This window comes from Phoxinus phoxinus (genome assembly GCF_949152265.1).
Source record: "Phoxinus phoxinus genome assembly, chromosome: 8".
NCBI lineage: Eukaryota > Metazoa > Chordata > Actinopteri > Cypriniformes > Leuciscidae > Phoxinus > Phoxinus phoxinus.
Genome location: NC_136883.1, coordinates 4182758 through 4206300, shown reverse-complemented (window position 1 = coordinate 4206300; position 23543 = coordinate 4182758). Strand labels below are relative to the sequence as shown.

Sequence of the window (23543 nt, the reverse complement as noted above, 5' to 3'; positions counted from 1 at the left end):
ACTGTTGCTGTGGGTGGGGCTAAATGTTGCTGTGGGTGGAGCTAAATGTTGCTGTGGGTGGGGCTAAATGTTGCTTGTGTGGAGCTAACTGTTGCTGTGGGTGGGGCTAAATGTTGCTGTGGGTGGAGCTAACTGTTGCTGTGGGTGGGGCTAAATGTTGCTGTGGGTGGAGCTAACTGTTGCTGTGGGTGGGGCTAAATGTTGCTTGTGTGGAGCTAACTGTTGCTGTGGGTGGGGCTAACTGTTGCTGTGTGTGGAGCTAACTGTTGCTGTGGGTGGGGCTAAATGTTGCTGTGGGTGGAGCTAACTGTTGATGTGGGTGGGGCTAAATATTGCTGTGGGTGGAGCTAACTGTTGCTGTGGGTGGGGCTAAATGTTGCTGTGGGTGGAGCTAAATGTTGCTGTGGGTGGAGCTAAATGTTGCTGTGGGTGGAGCTAAATGTTGCTGTGGGTGGGGCTAAATGTTGCTGTGGGTGGAGCTAAATGTTGCTGTGGGTGGGGCTAAATGTTGCTGTGGGTGGAGCTAAGTATTGCTGTGGGTGGGGCTAAATGTTGCTGTGGGTGGAGCTAAATGTTGCTGTGGGTGAAGCTAACTGTTGCTGTGTGTGGAGCTAAATGTTGCTGTATGTGGAGCTAAATGTTGCTGTATGTGGAGCTAACTGTTGCTGTATGTGGAGCTAACTGTTGCTGTGGGTGGGGCTAAATGTTGCTGTGGGTGGAGCTAAATGTTGCTGTGGGTGGGGCTAAATGTTGCTGTGGGTGGAGCTAAGTATTGCTGTGGGTGGGGCTAAATGTTGCTGTGGGTGGGGCTAAATGTTGCTGTGGGTGGAGCTAAGTATTGCTGTGGGTGGGGCTCAATGTTGTTGAGGGTGGAGCTTAGAATTGTGCTTGTGGCTTGATGTTGTAGTGGATTGGACTTGGACAGAGTTTAATTTAGTTATAGCTGGAGCTCAAGTTTGAGGGTGGGACTCTATATCGTGGGTGGAGCTCAATGTTGTGCATTGGGGCTTGATATTGTTTATTCTTTTAAAATAAATGAATACTTTTATTAAGCAAGGGCGCATTAAAACGATCAAACGTGACCATATTTATAATGTTAGGAAATATTTTTATTTCAAATAAATGCTGTTCTTTTAAACATTCAATTATTCAAAGAATCCAGGAAAAAAATATATTACCGTTTCCACAAATATATTAAGCAGCACAGCTGTTTTAACATCGATAATAATAAGAAATGTTGTAGAAGGAGCTGAAGTTTGTAATGGGTCGAGCTAAATATAGTTGTGTATGGGACTTGGTATTGTTGCGTGTGAAGTTCTCTTGTTGTAGGTGGAGCTCAAGAAGGTTGTGGTTAGGGCTGAAGATAGTTGTAAGTGGAGCTCATTATAATAATAATAATCAATTATGGCTGTAGGTGGTTCATAACGGTTGAAATCGAGTCTTACCAAGGCTTTTAAAGTTCTCATCCAGTCCACTCCAGAAGTTCTTCTCAATGAAGCCCTTCACCAGTCCCCATGGCTGTTTCCTGTACCTCAGCTCTGTAGAAACCCTGAAGACAGACCAATCACATTATTGTCAACACACACCTGTGGCAGTGACTTTTATAATCCCCATGGAGAAAAGTGTGTTTCAGTAAGTTTCATCATGCATTCATACAGAAAATAAACAATGTACATAAATATGAAAATCACACCATATTAAAAAAAAATCACAAAATCAAAATTTTATTGAAGCATTTTACTGCCTGTGGCAAGAAGGATCCTTTTTTTTTGTTTAAACTCTGGCATCCTAAATCTCCGACCCGAAGGTAATAGCGAAGGTAACTCTCTTTGTTTGACTTTGGCCATAAAACTGCCATCCTGTTCATCCGTACCTCAGCCGACACTTGTTCTTGGCCACACGTGTTAGCATGTAGCGGTTCAGGGTGTAAAAGTAGTCATGGTACGGCACGTCATGAGTGATGACTTCCGCATCAATGATGTAGCACTCACTCTCCTGGCTGGCCTTATACAGCGTCTAATCCAGAGAGAAGTTGCATTTCAAACACATTCAACAAAAGAAATAATCCAGACAGCAGAAGTGAGGAGAAGTGCAGTCCAGATGAACGTCTCACCTGAGTCTCAGTGACTGTAGCGGTTTTAGGAGCCAGTGGGTTGGTCAGGGAGATTGTGTACATGATATCTCTCGTCTGATTTCCCGCATCCTCCTTCTTCCAAGGGTGATACACCACATCTATGAATGGATGTGTGACAATTGAACGTAGAATAAATACAAGCATTTCAGAAGCAGGGTTATTTTAGTTACCTAAAACATAAAAAATACAATAATTTCAATTTTAGTTAGAGTGTAATGTTGCTTTTTGAGCATAAAAATATCTCAAAGTTCCCTCCAAATGGAGATATTCTGACAGAAAGAACTACAACAAACTTGTTTTTGACAACAGTGCACTTCTTCCAGATTTTGTGTCACAATGTCACTCGTTTAAATAATCCCCGGTTGAGCTGCACTAAAGAAGAGATAGAAGGTCCTTCTGGATCGCTTTCTGAAACGCCAATATGCTATTATTATGGAAAATATTGATCCTAGACCAGCTTTTCCCTCTAAAAGCAACCAGTAGCAGCAGCAGTCAGTGGTTTGACTGAGAAAAACTAAGAAAAACTTATATTGTTTTCATTGGTTATTTTTTATTCATAAATGGATTTTGTTGTTTTCATGAAACTGGCTGACAATAAATGGCACTTAACTAATCTTAATTGTCAAATTATTTTTATCCCATGTAGGCCTTTTGTAAAATGATGTAATTTGAGAGTAGGCATTGAGGTCCACTAACTGATAAAAACTATAATAGTGTCTCAATGATACTAATATAACACTGATCAGAAATATTATAGACGTGTAGTTAAGTATTGAAACAGGAAATAAATAATACATTTATTCAAATAATTTCATCTTAAACTCAAATATTGAATTATTTGGCAAGTAGCCAAGTAATAATCAGGATAATACACAGTGAGCCGGACTTGAAACCTCCTCATGGTCTTGATCAGTCTATCAGAGTTTATTTGGGATCATCTATCAGTTCAGTGAGAGGTTTATGAAGGGTTCTGACCTGTGAATCTCCTCTGGTCCATAAAGTCTGTCATGAACTGGGACTCCGTGAAGAGGATGCCGTACAGCTTATCGACACTGAATTTATACACCTCATTAATGTAGTGACGGCCATTCAGATCCTCGTGGAACGCCTGCACCTCATCTCCTGAACACACATTCAAGAAACACATAAAGATCACCTGCACTGCACTACTCAAGCACTGGCATCACGTTATGTGTAGAGTCAAATGACATTTCCAGAGTAAGACAGAATATGTAATTATGACTTCTGAATATGTACAATTAATACAAATTTACAACATGTTTGTGTTGCTTCCAAACTGTGGAAACATTTTGATATTTGATTTGAAAATGTGAAAGAGTGCACTTTATATTGTAATGTTTATATATATATATATATATATATATATATTTTTTTTTTTTTTTTGCATACAATCGAATATATAGCATATCCATTTGTCCATTGTTTGAAAAAGAGCTTTAGTATATATATTAGTATATATATATATATATATGACATCTTCACCCTCTATTCAAATATTCGATAAAAAAAAAAAAAAGATTTTGTAAGCACACTGTGTAGTTGTAAGCACATTGCTTGAAGTCCTTTCTTTTATGAAACATGCCAAATTGTGCATGCATCATTTATGACTGTCATATTTTTTTAAATTGAGATTTATACATAATCTGAAAACTGAATAAATAAGCTTTCCATTGATGTATGGTTTGTTAGGATATTACAATATTTGGTCAAGATACAACTATTGAAAATCTGGAATCTGAGGGTGCAAAAAATTCAAAACATTGAGAAAATGTTGTCCATTTATGTTCGCGATTGTGCTGCATTCACTCACAAAAATAAATGTTTTATATATGTACGGTAGGAAATGTACAAAATATCTTCATGGAACATGATCTTTACTTAATAACCTAATGAATTTTAGCATAAAAGAAAAATAGATCATTTTGACCCATACTATGCTATTGGCACTATGCCATTATGCTAGTGACTCGTGACTGGTTTTGTGATCCAGGGTCACATATACTTATTTATTCACGCTTTCACTCAAAAGTGACTTACAAAAGAGGAACAGAACAAGCGATTCATCTTAAGGAGGCAGTAACTCAAGAAGTGCTAGCAATATAGTTTCGAACAGGAGGAATGCAAGAAACAGTGAAAGCGTATTTTCAAACCTTCATCATGCGTCTCTGAGGAATCACTGAGGTCAGTGGGTATATCCTCGTTGTCGTTGAAGTCGAGTGAAGGTGGCGGCGCGGGTCCCAGAGGACTCGGCGGTTCGCTGTTCCTCTCCTCCACCAGCAGAGGGAGTGTCAGCAGATCTCCATCAGCAAGGCAGTCGGTGTACTCCTCAGCTGCAATGTCAAACTGAAACCAGCAGAGGGCACACTTTAAATGTAGTTTCTTCAATCGGCATCTGTGCGGCGTTCTGGAGCGTGTATACTCACAGACAGCGGTGTATCAGTGCTGCTGGGAGGTGTGGTGGAGGTGATGGTGGACTGGGTGATGGATCTCTTGTGTGTCAGAGGTGAACTGTTGTCTTGCTTGTTCTCACTGCTGCTCTTGGATGAGTTGTCATTACTGACCTCGTTCTCCTCGGCTGGGATCTCCTCACAGTATCTGAACATGCACAAAGAAGCACACAAAGAAGGAATGTGGTATGATATTTGTCCAACATTCATTTCTGTTAAACACCAAATTTGAATATGCGTTTTTTTTTTTAACAATAGTTGTGAAAGCATGAGGGCTGCCCCCTAATAGTCGACTAAAGTTAGTTGCATGCACGTTTAACTCACCCCATTGTGTTGAAATCATCATCAGGCGGCACGTAGTCTTCATCGTCGCTAGTGAGTCCCAGCTCATTGCCGTAGCACTGATGTACAAAGTGCCAGAGCTCTTTAGGGCAGAGTGGCTGAACACAGAGACAGCCGTCATTATGAGCTCAGATATAACAAATCGTATGTTGTCAATCCAGAAACTTTGCAGTGTGTACTAGGCAGCATGAAAAAAAGCAAAGTGCGCTCTTCTAATAATTACTGAAGCTGTCAAACAATTCAGTTCAGCGCAAACTCACTGTGCTCTGTGCTCTCTTGCAAAATATCCCATTTTAATAATAATAAAAAGCTGACTAAGCTGCTCAATGAATCTCTTATTTACATCACATTTACATGTTGTTGGTTACAATTAAAGGATTCGCACGCGTGCTAAACTTGTGCTTACTAAAAAAAAATTTTGAGCGTTTTTTAAGTGGATTAACATTATTATTATTATACATTGTATTTATAGGTGCCTTACATGACACTCAAGGACACCTTACAAACACAATAAAACTATCAACATTAAACAAATAATCAACATCTGGACAGACTGGATAAAAACATACCAGGTAATCACATAAAAGCCTGCCTAAAACGATGGATCTTAAGGTGAGTTTAAGACTTTCACTGTTTCGTGTGGCAGCAAGATCCATAAATAAGGAGCTGCACGACTAAAGGCTCGGGACCCCATAGAAGTTGTACGAGTTCGATGGAGAACAAGAGTGAGTGCAGAAGTGCAGATGATCGAGAAGTACGAGTAGGAGTGTAAATATGATTATTAAGAAGGTCAGATAAATATGAAGGAGCAAGATTATTGAGTGCCAGATAGGTTTTTGAGCCGACAAGAATAATTTCTGCTTTACAGCTATTAAGTTTCAGACAACCTGATGTAAACCCATCTTTAATCTCCGCTAAACAATCTGAGGGGACAGATGGAGGAACAGTAGAGGTAGGTTTGGAGGATAGGTAAAGTTGAAATGGAATTGAATACCAAATTTCCTAAAAATATTACCAAGGGGTAAAAGATAAATAATAAATAAGAGAGGACCCAAAACTGAGCCCTGCAGAACACCCGTACTGATGTACGAAGGCTCTGATCTAAACTGCTTCAGCTGTACAAATTGAGTACGACCCGTAAATGGGTACCAATGATTCCAATAGACTGTCTGTCTAACACCGTGTCCTAACTACACACGACGCGACGCCGCGACAACAGGTCTTTTCCATGTTAATCAGAGTTTTTGTCCTAACCAGCCGAGACGGCGACGCGACGATTCTGTTTTAGAAACGGTTTATATTTTTCTGCAACGTCGTGCTAAACCAAAAAAAAACACAAAGTGTGGCAATGATAATCTCAGGCACTGTTTATGCGCTTTATTTAATGTTAAAAGCGTGTAATGTGACTTTGAATATCATTTAGTGCTCCAGCTTTGTAACTGTAAAAGCAACACTGGATAATTCACCTCAGATCTTGAAATTAAGCAAATGGAAACAAGAACGGTCAAACTGTGAAGAAACAAGTGTATTATTTGACAAAGATTGTTTTAGTAACTTGGTAGCCTATGTATTTGAATAATGTTTAAATGGTGTAATATTTGTGAATTATGTAGCCTACTTATCCTTTTTCTTGCGATTGCCGTCAAAATTACTCTCTGGTGCTGTGCACTTGCCACTGTTCTGATTGGCTGTGGGTTTTGATTGATTTTTACGCATCTCGCAATCGCGATGCGTCTAGTGTGGACAGACAAATCATTTGTCGCTGGAATCGCATCGCGTCTGGTTAGGACACGGCTGTGCGAGTTCATATCAAATGCTGCACTCAAATCGAGCAGAACAAGTATGGATACAAGTCCAGAGTCAGCAGCTAACAGTACGTCATTAGAGATCTTAACTAATGCACTCTCAACACTACGATAAGGACAGAAACTGGATTGAAATTGCTCGAATACACTATTATCAGAAAGATGATCCCGGACCTGGGCTACAACAATCCTTTCCAGTATTTTAGAAAGAAACGGTAGATTTGAAACGTGGCAAAAATGATCAGCGCACGGTTTCTACTTATTCTGGCACAGATATTTCTTTCCACTTCTCCTTATATAATCTCACTAAACCCACCCGGGGTTTGCAGGTGTACAGTAAACATAAAACGATTGAATTGAGAGAAGTCATTACTTTATTGCCATGTCTTAAACCACTGATAGGACTTTTTGGTTGTTGTTTATTTCAGTGTCAGTATTAACAACATTACCGTGTTTATATTCTCACCTTGTCCAGCAGTGCGTTCTGCCAAAGTCTGAACATCATCATGTAAGTCCTGTCTCTCGCACCAAACGATGTGAAGAAGTGCTGAAGGGAAGATCGAGAACAACTTAACTGAATGTGTTAACGTGTGCAGTCGTATCCGCGTGCGGTTGTGTGTCTCTCACCTTCTCAGTGTCCGTGCACACCTGGATGGCATTGGGAATCAGACGCGCGGTTTTCTCTTTCGTCATGGAGCAGATGTCTTTCAGCCGTACTGTAAGCTGTGTACACATGCAACACAACATGTACAACATCACACATGTTCACACTGTAAGCAACACAACATGACTCTTCTCCAATCTCTCAGGCTGTAGCTACACAAGTTTTAGTAAAAGTGCCCGTGTTGTGCTATATTAAAGGTCTTTCATTTTGTTTTAGAGGTTTCCTACAATAGGTTTTCGTGCATCCAAGCTCAAAAAACACATTTTCTCATAATATACATTGCAGCATGAGCTCTATTCTCAGTGTCTGAAATGGTCCAATAAAGGATTCAGTCTCTCTAAACCCCTCCTTTCTGAGAGCCTTCTCTCCTCTGATTGGTCAAATGACCCAGTGTGTTGTGATTGGTCAGAAACCAAACGCTCATTACCATATGTGAATGAGCTCCGGATCTTCCACAGCTCTTGATACACAGTGATACGCACAGTTGGTTTTATAGTATCAATTCGAGTGCGAGTCCTCATTAATTGGAAGTGCATGCAGAGTAGATTTGCTTTCACTGTGTAGACAAGAGCGTCTTCTCAACATGTCGACAACATAAACTAAACTCTTCCAGTCTCAGACAACTACAGTGTTTGAGGGTCAAAGTAGACGCTGTTCACGGGCAGCCGATGGAGACCGTAGGCTGGCATTATGCAAACTTGTTACAAACCGAAAAGCTGGATGTAAGACGTGGACTCGTCTCAGACAGTTCAGAATCACTTCTTTTTTTTTGGGAGACAATAACTCCATTTATCATTTACTTTGATCTGTGAAAGTTTGCAGACCTTTTACATTCACACACAGCTATATTACACACTACAGGAATGGTCATATCCCAAAAATCATAATAGGGGAACTTTAAAGTATATCATACCAGTGTCTCCCAGCGAAAGATGTTGCTATAGAAACAGATCCAGTTTTCGGAGAGGTAGAGGCGGCCCTGCAGGAGGATGTCCCGCTGGAGAGCGCAGGAGTAGTCTGCCAATGAGAGGACAAGCTCAGCGTCCATAACGTGTCTCTCATGTCAAATCATTCAATTCAATATTTTTTTCAGTTTTGTATCCATCAAGTCCCAAATAAAAGAAGAACATAATCAAATAAATTAAGAACCTTTAACCTGTAAAGCATTTAATTAAATTCTAAATTATACATTTAATAGTTCATTATAGTTTTATAGTTAAATATAATGTATTATTAATTATAAATTGACACTCTATAAAGTCAAATGGAATTTGTATCTAAAATTTTGTAATTTTAATAAAACTTTTTAATGGAAATATATTAATATTAAATATCTACATACACTGAAAAAAATTATACTTTGGACCAACTTAAAAAAGACTCATTTGTCACAGCCAAATTGATTCGTTTTTCTCAAATTATATTTATGTTTTGGTTCAAACCTTACATTTGGATTTAATGTTAATCAAAAATATTTAAGGACAAATACATTAATACAAAGTAAAAATATGATTTATTATATAGACCGTATACTTAATAATTATATTTTCTTTAAACATAAGCTACATGTATGTATTACAATTACACAATGATTGTCAATGTCAATATTTTGACACACACACGCACACACACACACACACGCACGCACACACACACACACACACACACATAAAAACTTAATTTCACCACAAACAAGACTATTAGCTTTAATATTAAATTAAATCAATATTTAATTTAGTTTTCTTACTATAAATAAAAACAACTTCAAAAGACATTCATGTTTATTGTGATGTCTTTTAAAAATATGCATTTTATTTTCTGTATGTACTTAAACAACAAAAACTATCATAAAAGCCATAAAGCCAGTCAGTGTGTGTTCGGCACATCAACACTCTGATGTCAAGAGAAAATATTCCTTAAACAAAATCTCTTTTTAGACAAACTGAACAAAACAGGTTTCAAGTGGAAACCATGATTGTCGATTAGATCAATTTGTAAATGCACTTAAATAAATGACACTGCTTTTCAATTTTTTCCAGTGTATAACACAAAAATCAATTAGGTGACCAAAACCTTTTAAATATTATTCACAGATATTTACTTTATCTCTCTCATGAATACTATGTCCAAATGCTAATTTGATTGCATAAAGTCTTGGATTTGTTAATGATCACACTCTTACCCACAATAAGCCGCTCTGTGTCCGGCAACTGCTTGAAGAGCTTCCTGAAGTCTTCATTACGCTGCTTATATGTGGGACTGAGGACCTACAACACACATAAAACAGTAGATGAGGAACACACACACACACACACACTCGCAGTAGGGAACAGCCGCTCTGCTCTTTCACACAGCTGATCATCAGTCAGATGCTGGTTTAGTTTGGCCATGCATCAGCGAGAAGAACCACGACGAGTTCATTCCCACGGCGGAGCGACAGAAGACACGAGTAAACCACGACTTCTCGTTCACAATCTTCCCTCCTGTCACCGCATCATTAACAGCAGAGCAAACATAGACAAATGCTCTAAGAAAACACAAGACAATCACTTTAGGTTTGATGAAGAGTCTTGAAATCAACAGTGTAAAATGGAGATCCTTACACGCAATATTGAACGTGATGCTCTATTGCCATGGCAGAACAACAACAGCAATAATGGTAACACTTTACAATAAGGTTCATTAGTTAACATTAGTTAACTACATTAGTTAACGTTAACTAATAATGAACTACACTTATACAGCATTTATTCATCTTTGTTAATGTTAACTTCAACATTTACTAATACTTTATTAAAATCTTGTTAACATGAGTTAATGCACTGTGAACTAACATGAACAAACAATGAACAGCTTTATTCATATTAACTAACATTAACAAAGATTAATAAATACTGTAATAAATGTATTGCTCATTGTTAGTTCATGTTAGTTAATACATTAACTAATGTTTAATAAATGAACCTTATTGTAAAGTGTTACCGCAATAATCTTATGAGAAATACCTTTAAAATATCAAAAATACCTTTAGAACTAAACAGAAATGAAGGCAACTATATTTATATACAATTTCTTATATGTGGTTTGGAGAATTAATGAATGGAAGGATGGATGTATTATATTATATACATTTATTTGCTGAATTCTATTTAAAAAATATGAAACTAACATTAAATATAGATAGTACTGACACTGTTAACATTTAATACATTGTTTTTAAATTGTAATTTCTCTACATTACAATGAGCAAGTAAGCAAGTATATATACATATATATATATATATTCCTAAATGTATGATAGAGAGAACTGACACTGAAGAGCTAACATTTTAATTCAATGTTTTTCTACCTTATACCAAGTTAAAGGGTAATTAATTAAAATATATTAAACATTTGTATTATTGTTTTTTATTATATTCATTATATAAATGTATATAAATATTTGTTTATCTTTTAAGAATAAAAGTTTAATTTATGTATGTACAATATTGTACAGGGCAAAATCGGTCATTCACTCGTCAGAGTAAAAACATTTACTTGTCCGGGGAAAAAGAAGAAGATATTTTTGGTGGTGTAAATAAAATTGATTCTGAAGCAATATTCTCATCAGTGTTTTAAATCTGCAGATTTTTTATATTTACTCCAGGGTGTTTATAAAGGCTTTTGTTAAAAAAATAAAAAATAAAATAAAAAACATTTCAAATGTATGCATCATCTTTCATGTCAAATTCTTATATTTGATCAATAAATTAAATTATAATGAAAAATAATACACTTTAGGGCTGTTAAGAATCAAATGAAATAATTTAAACGGCAATACATAATGTTATGAGTTTCATCGAGTAACAAACCCCGCTGTTGCTTTGAGGATGCGCAGTAGTTCTGCCGAGATCTTTGTCTGGAACGATTTTCGTTGGTGAAACGGAACAAAACAAAGTTAATATTGTGTCTAAAATATAAGTGACTTAATATTAACTACTTGTTTATTGAACTATAAAATCAGTGTAACATTTCGAGTCCTTATAATATTCAGCAAAATAGCTCCCTTGGTCGTGTTATGTTGCAGAACTTAATCATGTGTTATGAATAAATAAATAAAAAGTCAACTTTATGAATCTTTACCACAGTATGAAGAAGTTTTTCTGAGAGTTTTTTATACCGTTACGCTCATTTGATTAGATTTCTCAGTTGCCGTTTACACGGAATGTAATAAAGTTCGGATCATTCTCGCGTTTCGATGCTTCTCTAGTTTTTTTTTTGTCTGAAGTTTTAAATTCGGAAATTCTTTCACTTACTCCTTCAAAAATATCCACTTGTCCCAAGCGTTAATGTCAAGCCCTGCCGTATACACTGTATATATATACAGGTGAAACTCGACAAATTAGATGTGCAAAAGTTCATTTATTTCTTCAACTTAAAAGGTGAAACTAATATATTAAATAGATTCATTACATAGAAAGTGAGATATTTCAAGCCTTTATTTACTTATGAAAACCCCAAATTCAAAATTAGAATATTGTGAAAAGGTTTTCATAAGCTGTAAGCCATAATCATCAAAATTATAGCAAATAAAGGCTTGAAATATCTCACTTTGCATGTAATGAGTCTATATAATATATTAGTTTCACCTTTTCAGTTGAATTACTGAAATAAATTCACTTTTGCACGATATTCAAATTTTTTGAGTTTCACCTGTACACAATCGTTTTTATTATATATTGAAATAACTTTCATGTTGTACACTGCCCTATTACTATGAACAGCGGCCCCTAAACTAGGCTTTTGGAGACTCACGGCTGGTATTTCCTCATCCTGGTACGGGTCGTCCCTCGGGCCCCAGTGCCGGTCCTGCTCCCAGTCTGAACCCTGCACTAACCATCCCGCCAAAGCCTCCTCCAGCTCCATCAGCGTCTCCCAGTCCTCCTGAGAGTCCAGGGATGAATCCATGTTTCTGTTTCTCTCTCGCACTACACCCAGCGGATCGATCAGTTCATCAATGACAAGATCCTGATAATATTTTGGATCCGGATGGGTCTGTAAACCAGTCTCCCAGATTCAGTCGCTCCGGCAAGGTTTGTCTACGCTATCGCAGAAGTTCATCAGGGTGTAACGTCCTCTATCAGGGTGTGTGTGTGTGTGTCTGGCTCTTCTGACTAACGCCACATGATTCAATTGTAACTCGCAGAAACATTCACAAGCAAGTGGCCTTTAGTAACCTTGGCAGACAGATGCTGTATTATGCGGCTGTTTGTTCCAGTTTGCTGCTGGGAAAGCGTCTGTAAACATGTCCGTCTTGACTCTTCATCCTTTTTTCGAGCTGTAAACGTTGTGACTAAAGGGTTGATAAAGGAGGAACATCAAGTTACTTCCGCAAGCGATCATTAATCGTCACCTCAGTAAGCAATGGCTACTAATATCCCCATTGCAAATTGGTTGTTGGCTTTCAGAGAATGTTCTTCTTGAGGTTAGTCCATTAGTCCTCAGAGTTTGTGCTTGTTTTTTGCATTCACCAGTTGCTGTTGCTAGACGTCAATGGTCTTCTACAGGTTTAAAAAAGACCACGGCGACAAATAAAGACCATCTGGAAACACTCTGTGCCAATTCCTTGGGTTATCATTATGATTTACGTGTTGTAATGAACAATTCACACCTCCATCTCTCAACCCCAACCTCTACTCACTTGTGCCTTCTCATTTGTGCCGTCAGAAACCTAAAGATAACCAAGAACAAAGACTGACACATGATCTGACGCAGTCATGCAATTCTGCATGAGCGACAACTTTAATCTCCGTCCCAAAAGTATTCTCTCTTCAGCGGTTAAACATTAATAACCATAAAGGGGGATGGATAGTTTCAGCAGATATCCAATAACAGTGGAGATCCAGAGCAGAAGAAGCCTCAGAAGAAGCACAACATCTGATTTATGCAGAGCTGGATGTGTGTGAGTGTGTTTACTCCTGGCGATGAGCATGTAAAGTTGGTTATATATTAACTGAAAGAGTAAATAATGAGAGACGCCGGTGGCTGGTACCAAGAGTGGGTGTGACGGCTCCAGTAATGTCATCGGGGATCAGTTTGTTTTCTTACGTGTCAGTGGCAGACTTTCCGGGTGCGATCTGTTAGTCTTTCGCAACTCAAATGGGCTTTTATGTGCAAACCTTAAAGGGGATAGCTCACCCAAAACTGAAAATTATGTCATCATTTACTCACCCACATGTTTGGCGATCCAAAACATTTTGGTGACCATTGATTTTCATTGTATGGAGAAAAAAAAAGTGAGCAAATGATGTCAATTTTTTTTTGTTGTGAACTATCCCTTTAAATGCCTTTAAAACACACTAAAGTAGTAATGCTATATACAGTATGTGTGATCTATATCTATAATAAATATAAATACCAGTTCAGATGTTTTGTTAACTTAATTCATAATAATAACTGTTTTCAATGGTTACCGCCTCATGTAAACACAACTTCAGTTCACACGCAGTTTGAGTTTCTGGTGAAAGTCTGTACTCTGAGTAACTTTGAAATATTGACCTTTTGAAATGTTCCTTAAAACGTCCGATTATGGGCCAGATTTACTAACAGCTTAGGCCAGCGCAAACCCTCTTTTTGCGTTAAAAAACCTTGTTAAAGAAAAGATGTGGACCGGGTTATTTTTGTGGCTGACCTCATTATTAGCATTTGTAGAGTTTCCCTTTCAGGCACAACATTTATGGGAGGAGAGTATTTAAATGAATCATGCAAGGTGATTTATTATATTATTTACTGGTATTTGTGCCATTATTTAACGCCCCCAAAAAAGCACGTCTTAAACCAGACGCTAATGTGCGCTGCTCTTGGTAGATTGCATTGGTCATTATGGAAATGATCCGGCTGCGTCTGTATTCTTTCATTTGCGTGTCGTCAGTAGATCACCCACAGAACTGTCCACTCCCATCGGCACTATTATGGGATTGTGCTCTCTTTGCCCTTTGCTAACTTGCCCTGTTTAGTAAATCTGGCACTATGACTCTTTATCATGTGTACTATTTGTCTCATGTACAATTCATATGAGACTTCCCCAACCAAGACTTCCATTGTGAGAGTTCAAACCTTAAAGTTTGATTGATCAGACAAAAATGAAAATTTTAAAGAACGTTGGTGACCAAACAGGGTTGGTGACCATTGACTTCCATTGAATACAGAAAAAAAAAAAAACATTTGAGACAATTGACCCTTCGCAAGGAGTTTGATTGACAGGTGATCTGACCAATCATACTTCGCCATCCGCCATTTTGTCCGACAAAGCAGTCAGGAGAGTTAGTAGATTAACATGGGAGGATTTGAACATGAGAAGCGGAGTGTACTGACGCCTTTCCGCGGTTAAAACAACATTCCTTCTGATGTTCATTCATGTTTATTTGATGCTATAAATGAACTAGAAGGAAGAGATGATCGGTTCACGAGCAGCTTTAACTGAGGCGACACAGCGATCTCTCAGACACATTAAAGAGCCACAAAACGGTATTTATTGTTTAAATTTCTTTTAAAAAATGACCACATTTGAAAGGAGACTTTGTTTAATACGTTTAACATCAAAAGTAACCTGATCTGTCCTGTCTGTCAGTGTGTTGTCAGTGTCTCTCTGATCCACGATGTATTTTTCTATGCGTGACAACATTGTGTGGCGTGAGAGCGGCGTAGCTTGTCGGACATAGCAACAGTAACTAAGGGGGGCGGGTCTTTGCGAACGGTCAATTCTCGAAATATCTTCTTTAATGTTCCACAGAAGAAAGAATGTAATACAGATTTGGAACAACATTAAAATGTGTAAATAATAGATGTTTTTTGGGTGAACTATCCCTTTAAGGATATAACTCCACCGAAGGAAGTCAATTTAAGGTTGGTGAAGTCTAATACGTTAAAACAATACATAGCACAGTATAATGTATATAGTAAAGTGTTTTCAACCTATATATTCAAACTGTCCAAACATGTTACATAAAAACTATACTAAAGGAAGCGAGTTGCAGGAAATCTCTTCGACTCATTTAGATGTGTGTGATGATCACAGCCATACACTGAAAAGGCCGCGTCTGCTCTGGGATAATGTTACACAACCTCTTTCCCTGTTTACGACTTTCCCAATTCTACCTCGAAAGCAGCGAGAACAAATGTGTCACGAAACTGCCACCTTAAAATAAACTACTTCATACAACCAGATGACATTGAGCTGTAATAATCAGCTGTCTCTGAACCAAACATAATCTGCAATACAACAATGCAGTGGCCAGCGTTCAGTGGTCAGTGGGGCTAGCAACTCACATGAAAACCTTTGAGATGTAATCACATGAAATCACAGAGCTCTCAGGGCCATGGGAGACCATCACTGCCCATATGAACACACAGACGCACATATACACTCCACAGACAATGCATCAAACATGTACAACACACTATTAATATGACGTCAATGCCACTGCATGAGTTCCCGCTGCTGAACTGCCCAGTATGCATTTAGTATGCATCAAACAACTCACATCCATGAATGTGCAGTGTTGTCAACCAATCACATCGCGCCGCTGAGAACCAGAGCCAATCAGAGAGATGCACAGTCTATTTACTGCGACTCTCTAACGCTGCCGCCATGCAGGTTCTTGTGAAAAAGAAGTGCGCTTAATTGTATTGAATCTGCGCTTGTAGTGCACTTTAAATCTTAAAAGTATATTTTTAAAAGACTGTGCTTGCAGATAATATAATATTAATGAAATAAAAGGCCATTTAAATACTTAAAAAGAGCATCTTAACACACTTTTTAAAAGTGTAATGTCAAATTAAATGTTGCACTTTAAAGTACATTTTAAATCATTATCTTTTGTCGTGCTTTAATGAAGTACGCTTATTTTGATGTGTTACATGTATTTTAAGTTAATATTAACTGTATAACACTTTTTAAAAGCATGGTATAGAGTACTTCTTTTTCACGAGAGGGTATTAATGCCGTGCACTGTGTGTTTTAGCCTTTGGTTTAATAAAGTTGCTAAAGGAAGATGCTATGATTACGTGATTAGAGGAGCACACGCATGCCAAAGCCACAGACTCGCTCAGTCGCTGCAGAGGAAGTGTAAATCATGCTTACTCTGAGAATGTGCTGTCTCTCATGCTGAAGAGAAGAAGTGAACGAGAGAGAGACAAAAGAGGAGCAGACCAAAAGAACCACAGACAGAAAAACAAAGCAAAGATAAAGGATTGAAGAAAAAAGGAAGATATTGTGGAATGAAAAGTGATTGAAAGATTATGATACTCTTGTGGCTAATGGTCTTAAAAACAACAACTTGATATTTGTATAATACAATAGAGAGCCTGGAAGAAAAAAAACTTTTATATACTGGCCACGAATTAAGGATTCGTCCTCTCGTTTCTAGTAAACCATACACACCGTATAATAATTTGTTCCCTCAATTTAGTAAATCGTGACCAATGTTGTACTAATTTGTTCCCTTGTTGTGTTTCAGCTAAAACACGGGAATGAATTAAAACAACATGGCCACGATTTAGTGTTTAATTTGTAAAAAAGTATTATATCGTGCACACAATTTAAAAGGGAATGAATTAGTAAAACGTGATGAAGTATTAATAAGTCGTGGGAACGATATTCATATTTTTCCCGCATGCCACGTGTGATATAATGATAATTAATGATATAACATAAAAAGTATTTAAAGTTATTGTAATTGCTATAATAATGTACAGGTGAAACTGGAAAAATTTGAATATGGTGTAAAAGTTCATTTATTTCAGTAATTCAACTTGAAAGGTGAAACTAATATATTATATAGACTCATGACATGCAAAGTGAGATATTTCAAGCCTTTATTTGTTATAATTTTGATGATTATGGCTTACAGCTTATGAAAACCAGTTCACAATATTCTAATTTAGAATTTGGGGTTTTCATAAGCTGTAAGCTATAATCATCAAAATTATAACAAATAAAGGCTTGAAATATCTCACTTTGCATGTCATGAGTCTATATAATATATTAGTTTCACCTTTTAAGTTGAATTACTGAAATAAATGAACTTATTAATTTAAGTTAACAGGACTGTAAAATAAAGTGCTATAATTGTTCCTTTAGGCAAAAGTACCTCATAGTACCATGTAAATACTAAGGTGTGTTGCTATGCATTTCTGACACACTATGTGATACACAACAATGTTGACCCAAAAGTTGAAGAGGCGGATGGTTGTAATGAGTCACGTTAACACACAGATGTAAAATATGAGGAAATTGATAACAAGATCGTGAGTCCGATAATATTTGCAGCCAAACCGCTGAATGACAGATCTGTAAATCATTATTAAAACAACACCATAATCCTCGCTTGATCACGTCAATCTTCACATCTGACACACGCACAGTCAATTTGAAAGTAATTCTCTATTCAAAAAAACAAAACCCCTATTATAAATCAATAATTAAATAATAAATCAAATACATTTAATTAAATGATCCAGTTCCCTTGCCCAAGCAATGTCATGTTGTTACTGTAACACAAAGAACGCACTGTACACACACACACACACACACACACACACACACACACACACACACACACACACACACACACACACACACACACACACACACACACACACACACACACACACACACACACACACACACACACACACACACACACACACACACACACACACACACACACACACACACACACACACACACACACACACACACACTTAATAGGAAGTGTGACTTACGTTGTACCAGCTCTGGCTTTTCTGAAAGAGAAGGAGAATAAAGTTATTACATTACGGAGAGCAAAAGAGTGGCTGTGCAGAGCATGATTTGCAGACGCCCGCTCACACAGAGTGTGTGTGTTCACAGAGTGTGTGTTGGCCGAGGGCCTGTCATGTGGCAGCTGGTGAACACTGTTACACTGACATTTCCCTTCACTGCATAATTACACATGTATTCATCACTTGGCCTTTCCACAAATAGAGTGATACAGAGATAGATGGCTAAATGAGCAGTTTCAAAGGTGAAATGTCACGGGAATACGGCAGATTCACACCCGTATGAACCAAAATAGAAACTTAAAGAGACTTCTCAGGGGGTGTTTGTGTACAGGCGTGACATCACTGCCGCTCTATTTATAACTCAACACAGTCCAGCTCAGTCCAGATGATCCTCAATGTGGTTTCACTCCGGCCAAAACATCCATTCAAAACTCTGCAGGTTCATATCGGTTAGTTTCAAGGCAATCGATATGCGAGTTTACACATATAAAGAATATTAAAATAAACTTTTAGCAAATAGACATATATAAAATGTGCTTTCTCCTGAAAAATACTGATGACAGGACCAAAAAATATTAAAGACATCAGCTCTCACTTAGAGGGAAATAATCGAATAACGACTTTATATTTCGCAATTGCAAATTTACATCTCATACTTTTGACTTCATATTTTGTAATGTGACTTTAAATTGCAATGACATTATGATATTTCTCGATCGTCTCATTATGACTTGTTTTTGTAATTATGACTTTATATCTTGCAAGTTGACTTCATTAGTCGTAATTATGACTTAATATCTCACAATGTGACTATTTCTCATAATTATGATATGACGTTACATCTCACAATTATGATAGTCTCAAAATGTGACTATTTTTTCGTAATTATGACTATATCTTGCAAATTAACTTTGTAATTATGAATTTATATCTTGCAATGACTATTTATTGTAATTGTGCATTTGTGTCTCGCAATGAGAGTATTTATCATTATTTGACGTTACATCTCATAATGGGGCGATTTCTCGTAATTATGACGTCTTGCAATGTGACTATTTTTTGTATTTGTTAGTTGTAGTTATTACTTTGTATCTTTTCACAACATTATTAACTTTTTGTAATTAGGACATTATATAACAATGTCACTTTATTTCTCATAATTGGCTATATCTTACAAAAGTGACCATTTCTCATAATTATTACATTATATCTTACATTATATTACAGAAATTGTCACGCAATGTGACAATTTCTTTTAATTATGACTTTATATCTTGCAAAGTGAGTCGCCCGGCTGTGACATTAACCCTTTGATGCATCCGACCCCAACTTGTTTCAAAAGGATCGACACAGGACATTTGCACTCGTCGAAAACATTTCATGGGGTCTTTAAAGCCATCGTTACTGGCCTAGCAAACAACTCATGGAAAAAATTATGGAGATAAACTAGTTTTACAGATCCTCTGTAGAACAAAACACCATCTTAATACAATAATATGGGGGAATCACTAAAGCTGAAGACAAATTCTCACGCTTTATTAGTTTGAAAAGCTACGACACATTATGGGCTCACTTGTTTTATAGTCTTGGTTAAAGTGAGCAGACAAAACGACAAGAAGTGTGTGTCAGCCGATAAGCCATTCAATTAGCCTACTGCTCCGAAAAGAAGGACACCTGTGTGTGTGTGTGTGTGTTACTGTGAAAGATTAGCCTGACCTGCAGCACACAGCTCAAGTCTCGTCCATGACCCTTTAAACCGATAAACTCTCACAGACCTGCTAACACACATACTGGTCTATTCCGTCAAGGCTCAGGGATTGGACGGTTTAATGTGGGCTAATCTGATCTAAACTCAAGAGAGGTGTGAGACGGGTCTTTCGTGTGTACATATGGACAGAGAGAGAGAGAGAGAGAGAGCGAGAGAGAGAGAGAGAGAGAGAGAGGGAGAGAGAGAGAGAGAGGGAGAGGGAGAGAGAGCGAACAAACAAGAGAGAGAGAGCGAACGGGAGAGAGAGAGCGAACGAGAGAGAGAGCGAACGAGAGAGAGAGCGAACGAGAGAGAGAGCAAACGAGAGAGAGAGCAAACGAGAGAGAGAGAGCGAGAGAGAGAGAGCGAGAGCGAAAGAAAGAGAGAGAGAGAGAGAGAGAGAGAGAGAGAGAGAGAGATGCGAACGAACGAGAGAGAGAGCGAGAGAGAGAGCGAGAGCGAAAGAGAGAGAGCGAGAGAGAGAGAGAGAGAGAGAGAGAGAGAGAGAGAGAGAGAGAGAAGAGAGAGCGAACAAGAGAGAGAGAGCGAACAAGAGAGAGAGAGCGAACGAGAGAGAGAGCGAACGAGAGAGAGAGAGAGCGAACGAGAGAGAGAGAGAGCGAACGAGAGAGAGAGCGAGAGAGAGCGAGCGCGCCAGAGAGAGAGAGCGAGAGCGAAAGAAAGAGAGAGAGAGAGAGAGAGAGAGAGAGAGAGAGAGAGAGAGAGAGAGAGAGAGAGAGAGAGGCTTGGCAGAATAGTTCAGGAGTGCTAACACGGATGAACTAACACTTAAGGAAGTGTTAGTTCAGGGGTCAATCGAAGAACAACATGAAATGCTTACTTTAATCAGGTTTAATCTGTCATACTGTAAAACAATGAGAACAGAATGAAAAAGAAAAACAGAGAAACTGGAAGCTCATTTTATGCATTCGGCACATGCCGTTATCCAAAGTGTGTTCCCTGAAACCCATGACCTCGTGTTGCTCGTGTCTGTCAGCCGCCTTCCTACCGCACAACATGCTAAAGCGTCATAACACTCCTATAAACTACTATGAAAAAAGTAAATAAGAATCCAAAATAGAGGACAGAGTAGAGAGAAATGTCTATTAAAATAATACCAAACAAATCTATAAAAGTACCTTTACTAAATCCAACCGACATGCAATCTGAAATAATTCGATTATCCAGTCATTATCATAACATCATTCTAGAAAGAAAGAAAGAAAGAACAAAAGAAAGAGAAATAAAAATAGAGAGAAAGAACGAACGAAAGAAAGAAAGAGAAATAGAAAGAGAGAGAAAGAACGAAAGAAATAAAAAGAGAGAGAAAGAACGAAAGAAAGAAAGAGAAATAAAAAGAAAGAGAAAGAACGAATGAAAGAAAGAGAAAGAAAGAAAGAAAGAAAGAAAGAAAGAAAGAAAGAAAGAAAGATTTATGGTGTGGTTTACATGGGATTGATTAATAATTAAAAGTTTTACACTCTTTTACTCAATTATTGATCAGAAACTGTCAGGTATTCCTGGGTCGGGAATTCCCTCAATCTACTCCATAAATCATTTATCATAAATCATAAATACAGACGACTCATGACTCATGAGACAAATACAGTAGAGCTGATTATTCAATGATTGCATCACACAGCATTCTGAAGTCATAGATTAAAACTGCTGAAAGTTTTGCATCTCAATTTTTTACCCACAATTTAAATGAATCTAAAGCTGTTGAAATCTCTTTAATAGAGGCGTACATAAAGCCGGCCGTCTCATGCTGGTGGCCATGATGAGATCACAGTGTTGTCCTTAATCTTCCCAACATGGCAACCATGCACACATGCTTTCTCTGATGCAACAGATGCATGATGTGAAGACACAGGCACGCGTGTACGTCGCAGTTTAGCGATCTACATTGCGATGTTTTGCTCAAATGTACGGTGGCCGAGAGAGCTCAACGCGCTGCAACTGAAGAAAACACATGCAAATAAAAAAAAAACATGCAAATAAAAAAAACACATGCAAATAAAAAAAAACCACATGCAAATAGAAAAAAACACATGCAAATAAAAAAAAGCACATGCAAATAAAAAAAAACACATGCAAATTAAGAAAACATCTTCATCAGTTTCACAAACACACGTGTGCTCCAAATACTCACAACACAACCAAATACAGAAACGCGCTGCAAAAGTTCACAACACAACCAAATACAGAAACGCGCTGCAAAAGTTCACAACACAACCAAATACAGAAACGCGCTGCAAATAGAACAGAACACAACGGAAATGTTTCTGGGGAACCCAATAAGTGACGGACCCGGCTGGTACGTGCTTATTGCTCGTGAGCATCCTTATGCGCTACGCCCTTAGAAGGGCAGACGGTAGAGACCTTGAAGTGGGGACTTTGGAGGGAGCAGGGCACTTGTGTGCCGTTATGTAGCCGCTTGGAACGGACTTGATGAAGGGAGCAACGAAAGACAACGTAATTTCCTCATTATTTTCACCTGGGACGTTCCCATGACAACGCAGCGCGGTGTCCGTCAGCTGAATAGCTTACCAGAAATATAGTTTTATTGCTGTTAACATAACTGTTGCAAATAAATATAGATTTTATACAACACAGTTTTTAAAATATGCGTTATATCTGTGTGTGAGTATCTCATATTTGGACCCTGCATTCTAACATTTCTTATGAAACTTATTTTAACGTAACATGACAAAATGTGTACAATGTAACTGATGTATAGAATAATATCTTTCCCTCATGATCTTTTTCTCTATCTTTTTATTTATTTATTTATTTGAGTCTTTGTTCATTGCTCATTGAACATGCTCATTGTTCTTATCTGATTAGTATTCTTATAACATTGAACATATTGTAAATACGTTTTGTATATTGTATACAAAGTTGTATGTCATAAACGTGTCATCTCTGTATGTTTTGCAAAAAAATAAAATAATAATAAATAAAATGAAAGTAGCTATAAGCAGTAAGCACCAAGCACGTAACAGCCGGGTCCGTCACTTATTGGGTTCCCCGGAAACATTTCCGTTGTGTTCTGTTCTATTTGCAGCGCGTTTCTGTATTTGGTTGTGTTGTGAGTATTTGGAGCACACGTGTGTTGTGAAACTTAATTTGCATGTGTTTTTTTCTATTTGCATGTGTTTTTTTCTATTTGCATGTGTTTTTTTTTTTATTTGCATGTGTTTTTTTCTATTTGCATGTGTTTTTTTTATTTGCATGTGCTTTTTTCTATTTGCATGTGTTTTTTTTTATTTGCATGTGCTTTTTTCTATTTGCATGTGTTTTTTTTTATTTGCATGTGTTTTCTTCAGTTGCAGCGCGTTGAGCTCTCTCGGCCACCGTACAAATGAGTGTAATACCGCCAGTGTTTCTCCACGAGACAGCTTGTGCGGTTCATGAACAAATCTACAGTCAAATATTCTCAGTGACGAACTGTAATAATCAGCCTGGTCTCTCCTATGGATTAATACGTAACACAGGCACAAAGCGTACATGTTTTATGCTGAAACCTACTATTTGGATGCATTTACAACAATCAAACCTAAACATTATTACCTATTTA

At 37.6% G+C, this 23543-nt stretch overlaps 1 protein-coding gene across 7 annotated transcripts in view; it reads right to left on the bottom strand.

The window, feature by feature from the left end:
- The window catches only part of gramd1bb (GRAM domain containing 1Bb), a 105053-nt gene that overhangs the window by 5444 nt on the left and 76066 nt on the right, over positions 1–23543 (bottom strand). For all 7 annotated transcript variants that reach the window (XM_079620556.1, XM_079620557.1, XM_079620551.1 and 4 more), the window contains 13 exons: positions 18178–18198; positions 16535–16558; positions 9596–9680; positions 8327–8430; positions 7377–7472; positions 7216–7296; positions 4927–5042; positions 4579–4750; positions 4306–4498; positions 3110–3256; positions 2114–2232; positions 1874–2016; positions 1446–1549 (listed from right to left, as the gene is read on the bottom strand). In XM_079620556.1, the coding sequence (XP_079476682.1) occupies positions 1446–1549; positions 1874–2016; positions 2114–2232; positions 3110–3256; positions 4306–4498; positions 4579–4750; positions 4927–5042; positions 7216–7296; positions 7377–7472; positions 8327–8430; positions 9596–9680; positions 16535–16558; positions 18178–18198 (1405 nt within the window). The remainder of the gene's footprint in view (positions 1–1445; positions 1550–1873; positions 2017–2113; positions 2233–3109; positions 3257–4305; positions 4499–4578; positions 4751–4926; positions 5043–7215; positions 7297–7376; positions 7473–8326; positions 8431–9595; positions 9681–16534; positions 16559–18177; positions 18199–23543) is intronic.